The sequence below is a fragment of the Oncorhynchus keta genome, chromosome 10 (assembly GCF_023373465.1).
Source record: "Oncorhynchus keta strain PuntledgeMale-10-30-2019 chromosome 10, Oket_V2, whole genome shotgun sequence".
Taxonomy (NCBI): Eukaryota; Metazoa; Chordata; class Actinopteri; order Salmoniformes; family Salmonidae; genus Oncorhynchus; species Oncorhynchus keta.
Genome location: NC_068430.1, coordinates 35418062 through 35435784, shown reverse-complemented (window position 1 = coordinate 35435784; position 17723 = coordinate 35418062). Strand labels below are relative to the sequence as shown.

Genomic DNA, 17723 nt, shown 5'->3' with positions numbered 1-17723 from the left:
GCGCCTCTTCAACCTCAGGAGGCTGAAGAAATTTGGCTTGTCACCAAAAGCACTCACAAACTTCTACAGATGCACAATCGAGAGCATCCTGGCGGGCTGTATCACCGCCTGGTACGGCAACTGCTCCGCCCTCAACCGTAAGGCTCTCCAGAGGGTAGTGAGGTCTGCACAACGCATCACCGGGGCAAACTACCTGCCCTCCAGGACACCTACACCACCCGATGTTACAGGAAGGCCATAAAGATCATCAAGGACATCAACCACCCGAACCACTGCCTGTTCACCCCGCTATCATCCAGAAGGCGAGGTCAGTACAGGTGCATCAAAGCTGGGACCGAGAGACTGAAAAACAGCTTCTATCTCAAGGCCATCAGACTGTTAAACAGCCACCACTAACATTGAGTGGCTGCTGCCAACACACTGTCATTGACACTGACCCAACTCCAGCCACTTTAATAATGGGATTGATGGGAAATGATGTAATTATATCACTAGCCACTTTAAACAATGCTACCTTATATAATGTTACTTACCCTACATTATTCATCTCATATGCATACGTATATACTGTACTCTACATCATCGACTGCATCCTTATGTAATACATGTATCACTAGCCACTTTAACTATGCCACTTTGTTTACTTTGTCTACATACTCATCTCATATGTATATACTGTACTCGATACCATCTACTGTATGCTGCTCTGTACCATCACTCATTCATATATCCTTATGTACATATTCTTTATCCCCTTACACTGTGTATAAGACAGTAGTTTTGGAATTGTTAGTTAGATTACTTGTTGGTTATCACTGCATTGTCGGAACTAGAAGCACAAGCATTTCGCTACACTCGCATTAACATCTGCTAACCATGTGTATGTGACAAATAAAATTTGATTTGATTTGATTTACAGGAGAATGTCAGGCCATCTGTCTGTGAGCTGAAGCTGAAGCGCAGCTGGGTCATGCAGCTGCAGTCCTCTGGGGCCTGATTGGTGTCACACTTTTGCCTCAGCTAACACACCTGACTCCAATAATCAACTAATCATAATATTCAGTTAAAAATGCAATTAGTTTAAATCAGGTGTGTTTGCTAGGGATGGGGCAAAAGTGTGAAACCAATCAGGTCCCTGAAGACTGGAGTTGCCCGGGCCTGCAGCTGCATGACCCAGCTGCAGGCCTCTGACCTGATTACAAACCTCTGCCTGCCCTGACCCCGAGCCCGCCTGCCGTCCTGTACCTGCCTGACTCTGACTTGATCACGAACCTCTGCCTTTCCTCGACCTGCCCTTTGCCTGCCCCGTGTTTTGTAATAAATTATCTGAGATCTGTACTATCCGCCTCCTGTGTCTGCATCTGGGCCATATCCTGAGCCGTGATATACTATAATTTCCTCTTATAAGATTTTGTCAAAGTCTCCAGTCATGTCAAATTATGTAGAATTGTATAAAAGGGCATATTTTTCCAGGAACCTATGCTACTAAAAATGTTCCCCATATGTGAAACTCCTGGAAGTGCCTCTACTGTTATGCCTCTATGCAAATGTGATGATATGCTTGTAATGATTTTTTTAATGCATTCCGGTACCTCAGATCTTTTCAAAACTTCATATGTGTGATTAGGCAACCCTCATGAACTGTAAATCAGCCATTTCTCCCAACAGATGTTAAAGAAAAACTCTCTCACACACACACACACACACACACACACAGCAAGGATGGAGTGACACAGTGCGGGGCTTAATGACACACAGTGCCTGCAACGGTATTACCATAATCTCTAGGCCGAGTTCAACGAGACGCCCCGCTCTGAGTGCAGCGACCGTGAAAATAAGAAGGCCCAAAATGAAGCCTGGCCCTAAATTTCAGGTGCTTTTGGGTGACAGCGAGAGAACCGTTAGGGTTAGATTCGACCTCAGGAACGTTCCTGAGGTCCTCCCGATCTGTGCAAACCTTGACCATGTGGCATTAACCCTTAACAGTGAAAAGAAGGTGTTTACATCAAGCAGTTTGCAATGACTTCCCTCCCCATAGGAATACATTGCCTGCTCCCCTAAATTCAACCTGAAGCCTATGTGGATTATGCATGTCTTATGAACCTGTCTTCGATGACAATTCATCACACCACTATGAGGACTACCTGCGTTGATTCTAAGCTTCCTGGAGCAACCGGAAGTGGTTAAAATCACCCTAAAATGTTTTTCCATACATACCCAACCTGCAGTTTGTGTAAATCAGTCAGTTCTTAACGTAAAGACTTAAAACTCTGTAAAAGCCTACCCCAATGAGGATATGTGTTTACTTATGTGTGTGTCTACTTTTACCTTTCTGTGCCAACCGGACGTGCCTTAAATTGGGGTCACAGTGGCTGTTTCAAAGGGTTAAAAAAGTCACATCTTTCCAAAACTTCATATGTGTGATTAGGCAACCCTCATGAACTGTAAATCAGTTCAGATTTCCAATAAAAACTCACACACACACACACACACACAGCAAGGATGAAGTGACACAGTGTGGTGCTTAGAGAAACACAGAGCCTGCAATAGTCACCTTTGTTCAAACTATCAAAGAACCATCAGACAAAGAGCTCCAAGAAACAGCCTCGTACATTTGCAATAACTTCAATTCATTTTAACATCAAAGAAAATGACGACATTTAGAAATGTCCCAGAGTCGCAAGACTAGGTGCATTGAAACCGCCTCGGCCCATAGAGCTGGACCCCAACGTTTCTGTCCGATAGCTCATTCAAGGACCCCATAGCAACGCCCGGAAAATGTGAATTTTCAGCACCAATTAAGGTCACCGAATGACCCATCGAGCCGAAACTCGGGATTCGGAGTTGCCTCACATAGGCCTACACATAAAGTCAGAGCTGGATAATATTCTAGCTGGACAGAATGGCATTGTCAGTTCAGCTCAAGGGGCGTGGTGTGTGTCTCATTGTAAACAAACAGCTGGTACGCGATCTGGTAAGCTGTAGGCCATACTATTTACCAATATTTTCCGTAGCTGTCTATTTACCACCACAATTCGATGGTGGCACTAAGACTGCACTCAACAAGCTGTATAGGGCCATAATGAAAACAAGAAAATGCTCATCCAGTGGTGGTGCTCTTAGTGGTCGGTGATTTTAATGCAGAAAAAAATTAAATCCGTTTCACCTCATTTCTACCAGAATGTCACCTGTGCAACTAGAGGGTAAAACAACCTATATCACCTTTACTCCATATGCAGAGCCGCATACAAAGCTCGCCCTCGCTCTACATTTGGCAAATCCGACCATAACTCCTCCTGATTCCTGCTTACTAGCAAAAACTCAAACAGGAAGTACCAGTGACACTCTTAATACAGAAATGGTCCAATGAAGCGGATGCTAAGCTACATGACTGTTTTGCTAGCACAGACTGGAATATGTTCCGGGACTTATCAGATGGCATTGAGGAGTTTACCACATCAGTCACTAGCTTCATTAATAAGTGCATCGACGACATCGTCCCTAGTGACCATACATACATATCCCAACCAGAAGCCATGGATTACAGGTAACATCCACACTGAGCTAAAGGCTAGGCTGCCACTTTCAGGGAGTGGGACACTAACCCAGACGCTTATAAGGAATCACACTACACCCTCAGATAAACCATCAAACAGGCAATGCGTCAATACAGAACTAAGATTGAATCCTACTACACTGGCTCTGATGTTTTTCGGATGTGGCTGGGCTTGCAAACTATCACAGATTACAAAGGGAAACCCAGCCGCTAGGCTACTAAAACAATCATTTCAAAAATAGTCCATTCATCACTCTGATTTCTCGAATTGCGGTGCAGGAAAAGGAAGTCATCCACCGATTGTGGTCAGCTGGCTTCTCTCTGACACCACAAATCCAGCTGTAAGTGACGCTTTATCATTTGGAATGACACAATTACCAGGTGTAGAGTAGGCTGTTGATATGCATCTTTGAGATGATAGAGGAAATCAACAAGATCCACAAGCACACATTCACAATAGCTGGCCTCATGTTATCTGCAGTTTTGAGCTGGGAACTGTCCCAATCCATGGTGAATGTCACGTTCTCCACAAGCACCCACTCTTTGGTTATGTAATGGGCTGTAAGGCGCAAGTATCCTATTTGTGACCGACTGGCTCGATTCGGTCTTACAGTATATAGCAACATTTGAAATGGTGTTTTTTTTACATTGGATAAAAGTAGGGACTCAGTGCTAGAAAATTGTATATAATACACTACAGTTGAGGAACAATGGGAAAGTAATTCTGCTTTGAAAGTTGATAAACTTGTAACTTTACTTTTGAGAAAATGGGCTTGGAATGTTTTGATACAACTACTGGAGAGCCCTTCTTTGTCTACACCCATTCGGCATCGTTTACACCCTCTTAAGCTTTAGCCCCACCCATCTCTTTAAGGTTTGGTCCCGCATGTTCTGTCCTAGCAACAGCTGTGAAGCACCCAAGCAAACTGGCTGATGTTGCCTAGCTTGCTAGCTACTTCCAGACACAAATGAGAGAAAGGCTCACTGACCATTTTACTTGCCCTAGCAGAGATGGTTTGGCTGTTTTTATGTTATCCAGGGTGTTGGTGACACTGCGCTGCTGGCAACAATTTATGCTTTTTTGTCAAAGTTTACAGACACCGGCCATATTCAGTGGGTGTTGAGCGTTCGTAAATTCTTCAGTTATTCTGCGCTTTGGCACACTCAGACGAGAGTGCTCTTTAATCAAAGTAGATAGCCGGAGTGAATTTACCAGCTACGTCTATCAACAGTTTTTGCAGTGATATCATTAACATTCTAATGAAATGGTTACTTGAATAGAGTCTTTTGTTAAAACATGTAGCTAGCTAGCTAAACAATGAACCACTCATATATATATATATATATATATATATATATATATATATAGATATTACTACCCTGCATGAATCTGCAGGTAGCTAACCAACCAAGTTCAATGTTAGCTAGCTAACACTAAGCTATAAACTAGAAAAGCAAATGGCTTTGAGATTCGAATAACATTACAACACAGATCATGCACTTAACATTAGCTAGCGAGCCAGCCAGCTAACGTTAGCTAGCTAGCTAACAGTACACTTTAACTTAAACTACTTTATGACAAAATTAGAACTGTGTAATATATGAAAATGTAGCTAGCTAGACTATCTTACACTACTGTTCAATAGTTTGGGGTCACTTAGAAATGTCCTTGTTTTTGAAAGAAAAGCGATTTTTTTTTCTTTTTTAAAAAAAACATCAAATTGATCAGAAATGCAGTCTAGATATTGTTAATAATGTTGTAGATGACTATTGTAGCTGGAAACGGAAGATTTTTTTATGAAATATCTACATAGGCGTACAGAGGCCCATTTATCAGCAACCATCACTCCTGTGTTCCAATGGCACGTTGTGTTAGCTAATCCAAGTTTATCATTTTAAAAGGCTAATTCATCATTAGAAAACCATTTAGCAATTATGTTAGCACAGCTGAAAACTGTTGTGCTGATTAAAGAAGCAATATAACTGGTCTTCTTTAGACTAGTTGAGTATCTGGAGCATCAGCATTTCTGGGTTCGATTACATGCTCAAAATAGACAGAAACAAAATACTTTCTTCTGAAACTCATCAGTCTATTCTTGTGCTGAGAAATAAAGGCTATTCTATGCGAGAAATTGCCAAGAAACTGAAAATCTCATACAATGCTTGTACTATTCCCCTCACAGAACAGCGCAAACTGGCTCTATACAGAATAGAAAGAGGTGTGGGAGGCCTCGGTGCACAACTGAGCAAGAGGACAAATTAGAGTGTCTAGTTTGAGAAACAGATGCCTCACAAGTACTCAACTGGCAGCTTCATTAAATAGTACCCGCAAAATACCAGTCTCAATGTCAACAGTGAAGAGGCGACTCAGGGATGCTGGCCTTCTAGGCAGAGTTGCAAATAAAAAGCCATATCTCTGTCCAGTGTCTGTTCTTTTGCCCATCTTAATATTTTATTTTTATTGGCCAGTCTGAGATATGGCTTTTTCTATGTGACCAATACAATTTGATTCGATTGACATGTTACAGGTCATGACATCCTAATCAGACTCTCATAAGGCACCTGTTTACATATCCTAGGTAGGTGCCCACTAGCTCCATCTCTGGGTTGGCATTATGCACATTATCTTAACATCTTCCTCTTCATATATAATTGGCTCGAGCACTCCATACCATGCTAATACCACAGCGAAAATACACATTTACATTATCAACACCTTTTTAAATTGTATTATTATATAATATTAAAGAAGCCTTTATATCTTAAAAGACATTCCCCGTTCCTGCAGGAGCTGTCTTATGTTAGCCCTTGTCCTAGTGTGCCGCACTGGCAGCATATTGGGCACCTATGGGCGTAATGTTTCTGGCACTAGCACTCTGTATGTCCAGTAGTCCCTCACCAGGATGGGCGTACTCTTTCTTGTGTCCGGCCAGCCTCTTAGGATTAAAGATGGAAGCATGGGGTGGCAGGTAGCCTAGTGGTTAGAGTGGTGGACTAGCAACCGAAGGGTTACTAGATCAAATCCCTGAGCTGACAGGGTAAAAATCTGTCCTCCTGAACAAGGCAGTTGACACACTTTTCCTAAGCTGTCATTGAAAATAAGAATTTATTCTTAACTGACTTGCCTAGTTAAATAAAAAGTCTTATTCTCTGCTGAATTAGTTTTGATACTATCCAGTGTCTGCGGGGAGATGTTTTGATCATTAGCATGGTTCACGTCTTCAAATTCAGCCTGTAGAGCATATACAGTCTCATTTGTCCGATATTGCGGGTAACTAGTTGTTGGGGGTGCTTCTCTAGACAAGAAATATGCAACGTGAATCTCTATTCCTTTCTTGTATACTACCTGTAGTTGATAATGTTGAAGCTTTAGCAATATCATTTGAAGTGGCTTCGGGACAGACAGAAGATGCTTTTTGGAGATAACCTCAAGCGGCTTGTGATCAGTGTGCACCGTGATAAAGTCCCTAGGCCCTTGTCACTTGCATCACATTGTAGGGTCATTTCTTTGGGATTGGTTGGTTGCTTACCAATTTCTTGATTTGCTTCAATGAAGCTGTTAAACTGGTCTAACAGACTCATCCCCCACCAGGTGGAGCTCACCTAGCAGGGCCCCCCATCCCTTCAAAAACGTCCTCAAATGCATTCAGTATTGCCTCAGGTTTTCAAGTCTGATAGGACCTTTTGTTTTTCTTTAGTGCTGCTGACATGATGAACAACATGATGGTGGTTGAGCTGGAGCAACTTAAGCTTTTGACACGTTTCTTCTGAAACTTTAGCACATACAATACCAGTCACAAGTTTGGACATAGCTACTCATTCCAGGGTTTTTCTTTATTTTTACTATTTTCCACATATAATAATAGTGAAGACATCAAAGCTATGAAATAAAACATATAGTTTTTATTTATTTATCTTGGCAAGTCAGTTAAGAGCAAATTCTTATTTACAATGATGGCCTACCCTAGCCAAACCTGGACGACGCTGGGCCAATTGTGTGCTGTCCTGTGGGACTCCCAATCACAGTCGGGTGTGATACAGCCTGGATTCGAACCATGGACTGTAGTTATGCCTCATGCTCTAAGATGCAGTGCCTTTGACCGCTATGCCACTCAGAAGCCCATATGGAATCATCTAGTAACCAAAAAAGTGTTAAACAAATCAAAATATATTTTATAGTTGAGATTCTTCAAGGTAGCCACCCTTTGCCTTGATGCCAGCTTTGTACACTCTTGACATTCTCTCAAACAGCTTCACCTGGAATGCTTTTCCAACAGTCTTGAAGGAGTTCTCACATATGCAGAGCACTTGTTGGATGCTTTTCCTTCACTCTGTGGTCCAACTCATCCCTAACCATCTCAATTGGGTTGAGGTCGGGTTATTGTGAGTAGTTTGGATGAAGAGAGTAGTTACCTCACCACATTTTGGACCCCCAGTGGTAGATACCGGTGGACAAGGTTGTCGTAAGTGTACAAGATAAGCCAAGATATAAGTTAAAAAAGATATCCCTAACCTCCTTCCAAAAATATAAGTAATAAAATAAGTACAATTGCTCTATATTGCCCCCCACCCCCAAAAGAACAGGTGTTCAAAAGTCAAACAAATTATAAAAATACTCTAAATAAATAATAACTAAATGAAGTGTACATAAACAATTTGTTTAAAAAGATATTGGAATGAATGAAAAAAAATGCAAATACATTTATATAAAAAAAGCTATAAGTAATAAAGAGTAGTAAAAATAAGGTCATGTTGTGTGTGTATGTGTGTCAATATGTAAGTCTGAGTGAGTGAGTGGGAGTCAGGGCAAAAAGTCTCTTGAGAAGCAGGTGTGACGAGTTAGTGAAAATAGTGTGTAAGGTGCAGGTAATTATTTGTGGTTTATTGCACAATCAGATGTTCTCGGTAGGCGGTTCTTCTCCTGTTTGCTAATACAATCAGGTCCTCAAACTCAGGGGAGCGCCAGGGTCGGGAGGTTATTAAAAATGTATCCGGGTCCTCTGGGTCTGTCTCCACATCAGACATCATGTCTTCAATTGCCCCTGTAAATCGCTGCTTCACTTCAGCAGAGTTATTTTGACCAACTTGCCAGAGCCTGTCAAATAACAGGTTAAGTTATTTTGCCCAATAAACAAACGGTTTTGAATACTGGAATATCTCAAATTAAAGATAGGACTGCTTCTTACGTTGTTGCGGAGTCGCATTCAGAAGGTTGTGGCTGTGGGGTGTAGAGTATTGCAGACTCTGAGTATGTTATACATTTGATCCGTAAACATTTCCATGGCTTGGTGTGACGAATAGAAATTCTGGAAGCTACATTTTAGCTACAGGAGTGAATAGAAAATACCCCCAATAAATTGGGTCATGACTAGAAAGGATAAAAGGAAGTGGTATGGGAAAGTACACTTCCTGTCCCATCAAAATAGAAACTCGGTGATACAAGTGCGTCAATCCCACTTTCTGTATATGGTTGCTCCAGCAGAGAGGAAGCTAGACATCTCACTGGCAAAACAATTCAGTTCATATACAAGTAGGCCAGACCCAGCTGCTATCTCATTGGTGTCTATGGAAGAGCCACCACCTATGTAGACCGGAACTGTTGCCATTTTCTCTATGCCTAAACAGCCTGAGTAAGACATCTTTATTTATCTACCATCTTGGCTGTAGGTGCACAGGTCCACAAGACTTCACTCAAAGCCTGTATAGGTAATTCTAAATAGAATATCTCTGCCTCTCATATTATTTCTGGATGATTGGCTGTCAGAATAGATTTACCTCCAACCACAGCCAGGTAGAAGGGTCATTTCAGCCAGGCCCAGGCCAGGTATATTACCCAGTAGCCATTGGGCCATTCCTCACAGAGGCCATATACAGGATTACCATGATGATAACCCTGAGGTCAAGGGAAGTGTGCCCGGAAGAGGATCCCCCATACTGAGTTTGGAGGTGAGCTGCTGGGATAGTCTTTGGTGTGGTAGCAGACACTTCATGGGGCTGCAGATGACAAATATTCCTTTCCATTTAGGACTTATTTTATTGGCAACTGTTAAGTAACATAAACTCGTCCCTTTTTCAGGACCCTGTCTTTCAAAGATAATTCGTAAAAATCCAAATAACTTCACAGATCTTCATTGTAAAGGGTTTAAACGATGTTTCCCTTGCCTGTTCAATGAAGCATAAACAATTAATGAACATGCACCTGTGGAACGGTCGTTAAGACACTAATAACTTACAGACGGTAGGCAATTAAGGTCACAGTTATGAAAACTTAGGACACTACTAAAGAGGCCTTTCTACTGACTGAAAAACACCAAAAGAAAGATGCCCAGGGTCCCTGCTCATCTGCATCTCATCTGTCAAACTGAGATCCAAAAGAACAAGAATAGAGCGTTCACTGGCGTCTGCAGCCAATAGAAGGTCATTACTGACTTTCAATAAAGCCGGTTCCGTGCTGCGAAGTGAGTGGAAGCCCGACTGGAATTTGTTAAATAAGTTGGTTCATACTGAAATAAGCCACCAATTGCTTGAAATCAACTTTAAAAACAATTGGGATACAAAAGGAAACTTAGAGATTGGTCTATAGTTATTCAGTGAGGAGGGGTCTAGATTGGTATTTTTAAGGAGAGGTTGAACCAGAGCAGTTTTAAACTACGCTGGAACGGAACAGAGGTCAAGGAACTATTTACAATAGACAGAATGTTGGGACCAACACTTACTCACTCACCAACTGTAGTATTTAATACAGTATTGTCCGTAAAAACACTACAGTCCGCAACAGCACTACACGTTTTGAACTGTAGTAAATACTACAGTGTTTATTTAGCATACACCCTGCCCATTCCCCTCTCCCATATCCCAATTTGTGCTACCCATAAGTGAGAAACCTGCATGCTAAGTGTAGATCATATATGGAGCAGAGGTGCTGCACTATCTGTCGAGGTCTAAGTCCTTCCTACCTGCCTACAGATTATGGAAAGTGCACTATTTTAATCATTCTCCTGTAGGAGAAAGCTTCCACTTCTATGTCAAAAACACTACACTACAAAATGCAAAACACAACATTAATTACAATAGTATATACTAGTTTTCTATAATGTAGTTAACTGTAAATGCTTGGTGGTGGAAAAAGTACCAAATTGTTATACTTGAGTAAAATTAAATATACCTTAATAGAAAAGTAAAAGTGAAAGTCAAATATAAAAAAAGTAAAATATATTTTTTATTTTTGTAATTTTTACCCTTCTGAAATGTAACAAGTACTTTTACGTGTTAAAGAACATTTAGGAATGTAGTGGTATAAAAGTAAAAAATATACATAGCATAGGAAAGTACAAATACCCCAAAAAACTACTTAAGTAGTACTTCAAAGTATTTCTACTTCATTACCACTGTCAATACTACAGTATACTACAGTAAATACTACAGTAAAGTCTGCAAAAACTCTACAGTGTGTACTATAGTATTTACACCATAGTATACTATTTATGCCATAGTACAGAAATAGAAAGGTTCAAGAGACATTATCAATAGGACGCATGCAGGAGAGAGGAAAAACAGTACAACACTCAACACTAAAGTGCCCGAAGTGAATTCTGTATTGTCATTTTATCTGACCAGAATGAATTTGGCCCTTCATTAAGTATGTGTTCTCATGCAGTTTGAACATGAAAAGGTCCACCAGAGAATTTATGGTATTTCAAGCTGAGAAGTTAGTTTAACCAATGCAACTTGGTGACATAACGTTCTGAGCCACATCTGAGCAAACTGCATGTGGCTCAGAACCTTGTCTGTGAGAGAATCAAACTTGAAAAGGAGATATGTGCCAACTAGGGCAACATAAGCCGGATGGAGGCAAGGCATGGATCTAAAAAACAGACAGATGAGCGTTGTAGGGAAGAGATGGAGGGGAGGGAGGGGTGTTGCTAGTTACTACTAGCCTTGTTTATGTTCCGACGCACCCCTCTGAAAACTATTAACTGTCGCCACACTGTTGGCCCTGGGCTATGACAACAAGCCCTGTACGCTCTATAACGCACCCCAACAAGGAACGATGAAACCTGCTCATCAACGTGTGAAACCTCTCATCTCATTAGCTATCCACGGTTGAAATTAAGCAATGAAAGCGTGGGATTTAACAGAGATTTGGAGGGTGTTTGTTTTGTAAAAAGGTTTGACTGTGTTTCACCTCATCTGTGGGCAGAGAAAAACTGTCTGGACTCATATGAAGATTGATCATCATTGGAGCAGTGTTTGAATGTGTCTCCTATCTGGATATGTATTTATGAGTATTTTTTGAGAAAAGAGGACTTTTCCATAACGTATGCATGTTATCTGACCTAGTTAATGGAGGGTGTATGTTGTGTAAGGATGAACCGCCCACCCACTCGCTCAGAATGTGGGCAGTGAAATTTGCGTCTCCTCCTTACTGGTTCAGGGATACAGCCAGGCGGTAGAATACAGGAGGTGGGGAGTTCTGTAGGCCAATATCTCCCCATTGGCTTGTTAAAAAGCTGTGGGGGCTGCTTGTGGCACTTCCATCTGTTCACCTCCAACTTCACGGCACTCACTCACAAACACACACACACACCACACTCCGTGCCATCCTCAGAGAGGGAAAAGTATTCTCACCACCCTCCACCCCCTAGAACTATTTCCAGTGCCTCCATGACACATGTTGTTGTCTCAGCTCTGATCATACATCATACCTCTAGTCCAGTGGTTCCCAAACTTTTTATAGTCCCGCACCACTTAAAACATTCAACCTCCAACTGCGTACCCCCTCTAGCACCAGGGTCAGTGCACTCTCAAATATATTTTTTTGCCATCATTGTAAGCCTGCCACACACACAATAAACAATACATTTATCAAACATAAGAATGAGTTTTTGTCACAACCCGGCTTGGCAGGGCATGAAGTGACAAAGAGCTCTTGTAGGACCAGGGCACAAATAATAATATAATAATAATTCATAATTTTGCTCATTATTTAGCCATCTTACATATAAAACCTTATTTGTTAATCAAACATTTTGAATAACTCACCACAGGTTAATGAGAAGGGTGTGCTTGAAATGATGCACATAACTCTGCAATGTTAGGTTGTATTGGAGAGTATCAGTCTTAAATCATTTTTCACACTCGGTCTGTGTCTGTATGTAGTTGTTATGCTAGTGAGGGCCGAGAATCCACTCACACATATGTATGTGGTTGCAAAGGGCATCAGTGTCTTAACAGCGCGATTTTCCAAGACAAGAAACTCTGAGCGCAGCCCTGCCAGAAATCTGGCAGTGGCTTCTGATTAAATTCAATTTTCACAGAACCGCTTGTTGCAATTTTGACCAGGCTCTCTTGATCAGATAGCAGATAGCAGTAAGTGGATTTGGAGGCAGGGCATGAAAGGGATAACGAATCCAGTTGTTTGTGTCGTCCGTTTTGGGAAAGTACAGTACCTATGTAATTGCACACCCAGATTACTCAGGTGCTTTGCTATATCACATTTGACATTGTCAGTAAGCTTGAGTTCATTTGCACACAAAAAAGTAATACAATGATGGAAGAACCTGTGTGTTGTCCCTGTTAATGCAGACAGAGAAGATCTCCAACATCTTAATCATAGCCTCAATTTTGTCCCACACATTGAATATAGTTGCGGAGAGTCCCTATAATCCTAGATTCAGATCATTCAGGCGAGAAAAAACATCACCCAGATAGGCCAGTCGTGTGAGAAACCTGTCATCTTGCAAGCAGCCAGACAAGTGCAAATGATTGTCATTAAATACAACTTTAAGCTTGTCTCTCAATTCAAAACAATATGTCAATACTTTGCCCCTTGATAACCAGCGCACTTCTGTATGTTGTAAAAGCTTTACATGGTCGCTGCCCATATCATCGCCTAATGCAGAAAATAATGGGGCCTTGCTTTAACAAAGTTAACCATTTTCACTGTAGTGTCAAACGTCTTTCAAACCTCTTGGTGGATGCTGCAGTGTACCCAAGTGGCATTGGGAGCAACTGCTTGCACGTGTGTTACTACTCCACTATGTCTCCCTGTCATGGCTTTTGCGCCATCAGTACAGATACCAACAGATCTTGACCACCAAAGTGCATTTGATGTCACAAAGCTGTCCAGTACTTTAAAAATACCCTCTCATGTTGTCCAGGTTTCCAGTGGTTTGCAGATGAGGATATCTTCCTTAATTGACCCCCCATAAACGTAACGGACATGTACCAGGAGCTGTGCCAGGCCTGCCACATCTGTTGACTCATCCAGCTGTAAAGCATAGAATTCACTGTTGTTTTTATACATGTCTTACTACTCGAAAGTCATCTTTATTCTCACTCAAAACACTCCCGTGGCTTATTTTTCAAATTGTCATGTTAAATTTCTAAATGTCTGCGCAAGAGTGAAGGTTTCCCACGAGAGAGTAACGGTTAATGTGATTGGATGTTAATTAATCATGTTTGCTGCATATTTGATGTTGGAGGCTTAAGAGGAGCTCTAGGTCCTATAGCTATAAGGTGATAGGTACTAGCTGAGCTATTCACCCTCCTTCTCTCCTTCTCTCCACAGAACTTCAGAGGTGCAGACCTGTCAATCACCGTTATCACCGTCCAGTCAAAGCCAGGAGAAAAGGAGAGGGCAGGGCATGGACTGGCTTGGCCGTTGCTATGCATGAGCGAGTGCCATGGTGTCCATGGAGACCAAGGGCTATACTGACCTCCTGGAGACCAGCGATGGGCAGGGGTCGGGACTTTTGGAGAGAGGGGATGTGTCGGGGACTGAGGAGGGCTGGAGCGTCCCCTTACCCCTGGGCTTCCAGGTGTCCCTCACCACCGTGCTGATGCTGGAGCTGGTGCTCGGCTTCAGCAGCAACCTGACCGTGCTGGTGCTCTACTGCGCCCAGTCCAACCTGGTTGACTCAGTCAGCAACATGGTTACGGTCAGCTTGCACGTGCTGGACATCCTGGTGTGTGTGCTGTGTCTGCCGCTGACCGTGGCGATCATCCTGCTCCCAGTGGACGGTAGTGGCGGGGGCATCCTGGCTACGCTGTGCTGCTTCCATGAGGCCTGCGTCACCTTCACCAGTGTGGCCACGGCCATCAATGTGCTGGTCATCAGCCTGGACCGTTACGACATCACCGTCCGTCCAGCCACGCGGCTACTGACCCCGCGACGTGCTGCACTCCTCCTGGCTGCCGTTTGGGCCATATCACTGGCCGTCTTCTTCCTGCCCTTCCTGGAGGGGGACTTCTTCTCAATGGGGTCTGACGCGGAAGACAACGAGATTGGAGGAGGGTTGGAGATGGAGATGGGGGATCTGATCCCTGAGTCTGATTCTGAAGCCCCTACTGGACTTACCCCCACTGGGCAAAACCACACTGGGCTGACCCCCACTCCCTCCACCCCCTCTACTCCATACTACTCCCACCCCCTGCCGCCATTGAGGCAGAACCGGACACTGCTATGTGTGGGTGGGCAGGGCTACCACACGGGCCTGGCCATGTACTACCACCTCCTCCTGCAGGTACCCTGCTTCTTCATCGCCGTGGTCGTCATGTTGTTCACATACTCCCGCATCCTGCAGGCCCTCAACATCCGCATCGGCACCCACATAAAGAGGGGCCCACGGGCCTCCAATAAGGACTCAGGCTGCAGGATCCGCAGGCGGAGACAAAGGAGGAAGGGACTGAGTCTGGCCACAGAGGGGAGAGGTTCCTCCAGCCAGAACCAACGCCTCACCCACCCACCCCTCATCCCATCCCCCAGCTCCCTCCCGCCCCTCTCCTCCATGCCCCTGGTTACCTCTGACAGTGGGGCCACGGGGGTCACCAACACCACCGCCAACACCCCCAGCGCCACCACCCCAGCGACCCCTAACCCCACTGACGACATCTCCCCCCCACCGGCGGCGGCAGACCGCCCAGGCGTCCAGGCTTCTGTGTCGGCCATCATCGCCCTGAGGAGGGCAGTGAGGCGCCACCGGGACCGGCGGGAGCGCCAGCGGAGAGTCTTCAAGATGTCCCTGATCATCATCTCCTCTTTCCTGGGCTGCTGGGCTCCTCTGTCCATGGTGAACGTGTTGATACTGTGCCTGGGCCCCAGCGATGGCCTGGTACGTGTGAGGCTCTGCTTCCTGGCCATGGCATACGGCACCACCATCTTCCACCCGCTGCTCTATGCCTTCACCAGGCAAAAGCTGCGTAAAGCGCTGAAGACCCATGTCAAGAAGAGGGTGGTGTCCCTGCTGCAGGTCGACCCGGCGCCCAACGGGGGAGCTGTTATTCACAATTCCTGGGTGCAGGGGGGTGGACAGAGGAAGGGACGCAAGCCCCGACTGGAGGGCAGTGACGCCACCAGTAACTGCCTAACAGTGGCTGTGAGAGAATGAGAGGCAGTGCAGCTGTGTGTGTGCGTGCGTATACAAGCGAGCTTGCATGTGTATATGGGTGTACAGTGTGTGATAGTTGACAAAGGTCACACTACATCATCAGCACCTCCCTCCATCCAGATGTGTGATGATGGCAGGTGGGCCCAGAGCTCTAATTAACATCAGACCTGCTCTGTGATCTATGTACACAGCTCTTCATTAGTCCCCCAGTTAACGACAAGATGGCCACTCCTTCTCCATGGCAATGCCAAGCTACAAAGCAATATGTGACATCACCTGCGTTGCCGCAACCTTAGTTACTGTAGATATACATCCCAGTATAGGTACAGAGCAAAAATATCCACACACATTGATCAACCTGTTGTGAACACACAATATCTACCTGCACACAGATCTCAATGAGAGTCAATATCCAGTAACAGTTTATCATTTGATTAGTCATGCATTAAAGGTGAAGTTTTATTTTTTACAACCTTTTTTTACAACCTATTTTTGATGTACTGTAAATGGCATGTTATAGAAGGGTCCTGACACATTTTTTTGTGATTTCATGTTTGTTTGTTTTTACTTCCCCCAAACAGCAAATTGCTTCCTCATCCTCATTGTTTAGTATGAGGTCCCCGAAAAAATATGAACAAAGGCTCCAAAAACACCCAAATAAAATAAAATGTTATTTGTTGCATAGACATATTTAGCAGATGTTATTGCGGGTGGAGCGAAATGCTTTTGTTCCTAGCTCCAACAGTGCAATAATAACAATACATAAAAATGCTAATAAATCCAAAAAGGTAAAAGAATGAAATTAAGAAATATAGAAATATTAGGACGAGCAATGTCGGAGTCCAGAGTGTGTGTGTGTGTGTATATATATATATATATATATATATATATATATATATATATATATATATACAGTTGAAGTCGGAAGTTTACGTACACCTTAGCCAAATACATTTAAACTCAGTTTTTCACTATTCCTGACATTTAGTCCTAGTAAAGATTCCCTGCCTTAGGTCAGTTAGGATCACCACTTTATTTTCAGAATGATTGTAGAGAGAATTATTTATTTCCGCTTTTATTTCTTTCATCACATTCCCAGTGGGTCAGAAGTTTACGTACACTCAATTAGTATTTGGTAGCATTGCCTTTTAAATTGTTTAACTTAGGTCAAACGTTTTGGGTAGCCTTCCCACAATAAGTTGGGTGAATTTTGGCCCATTCCTCCTGACAAAGCTGGTGTAACTGAATCAGGTTTGTAGGCCTCCTTGCTCGCACACACTTTTCAGTTGTGCCCACAAATTTTCTGTAGGACAAACCACCAGGGCTTTGTGATGGCCATTCCAATACCTTGACTTTGTTGTCCTTAAGCCATTTTGCCACAACTTTGGAAGTATGCTTGGGGTCATTTTAACTTCCTGACTGATGTCTTGAGATGTTGCTTCAATATATCCACATCATTTTCCTACCTCATGATGCCATCTATTTTATGAAGTGCACGAGTCCCTCCTGCAGCAAAGCACCCCCACAACATGATGCTGCCACCTCCATGCTTTATGCTTGGGATGGTTTTCTTTGGCTTGCAAGCCTCCCCCTTTTCCTCCAAACATAACGATGGTCATTATGGTCAAACAGTTCTACTTTTGTTTCATCAGACCAGAGGACATTTCTCCAAAAAGTACGATCTTTGTCCCCATGTGCAGTTGCAAACCGTAGTCTGGATTTTTTAATGGTGGTGTTGGAGCAGTGGCTTCTTCCTTGCTGAACGGCCTTTCAGGTTA

General features: G+C 43.3%; 1 protein-coding gene across 2 annotated transcripts in view; it reads left to right on the top strand.

Annotated features, from left to right (window-relative positions):
* LOC118389489 (G-protein coupled receptor 22-like) overlaps positions 1-16794 on the top strand; it is an 83262-nt gene extending 66468 nt beyond the window's left edge. For both annotated transcript variants that reach the window (XM_035779397.2, XM_052526935.1), the window contains one exon: positions 14127-16794. In XM_035779397.2, coding sequence (XP_035635290.1) covers positions 14242-15945 — 1704 coding nt within the window. In that variant the 5' untranslated portion in view covers positions 14127-14241 and the 3' untranslated portion in view covers positions 15946-16794. The remainder of the gene's footprint in view (positions 1-14126) is intronic.
* Positions 16795-17723: the final 929 nt, after the last annotated feature.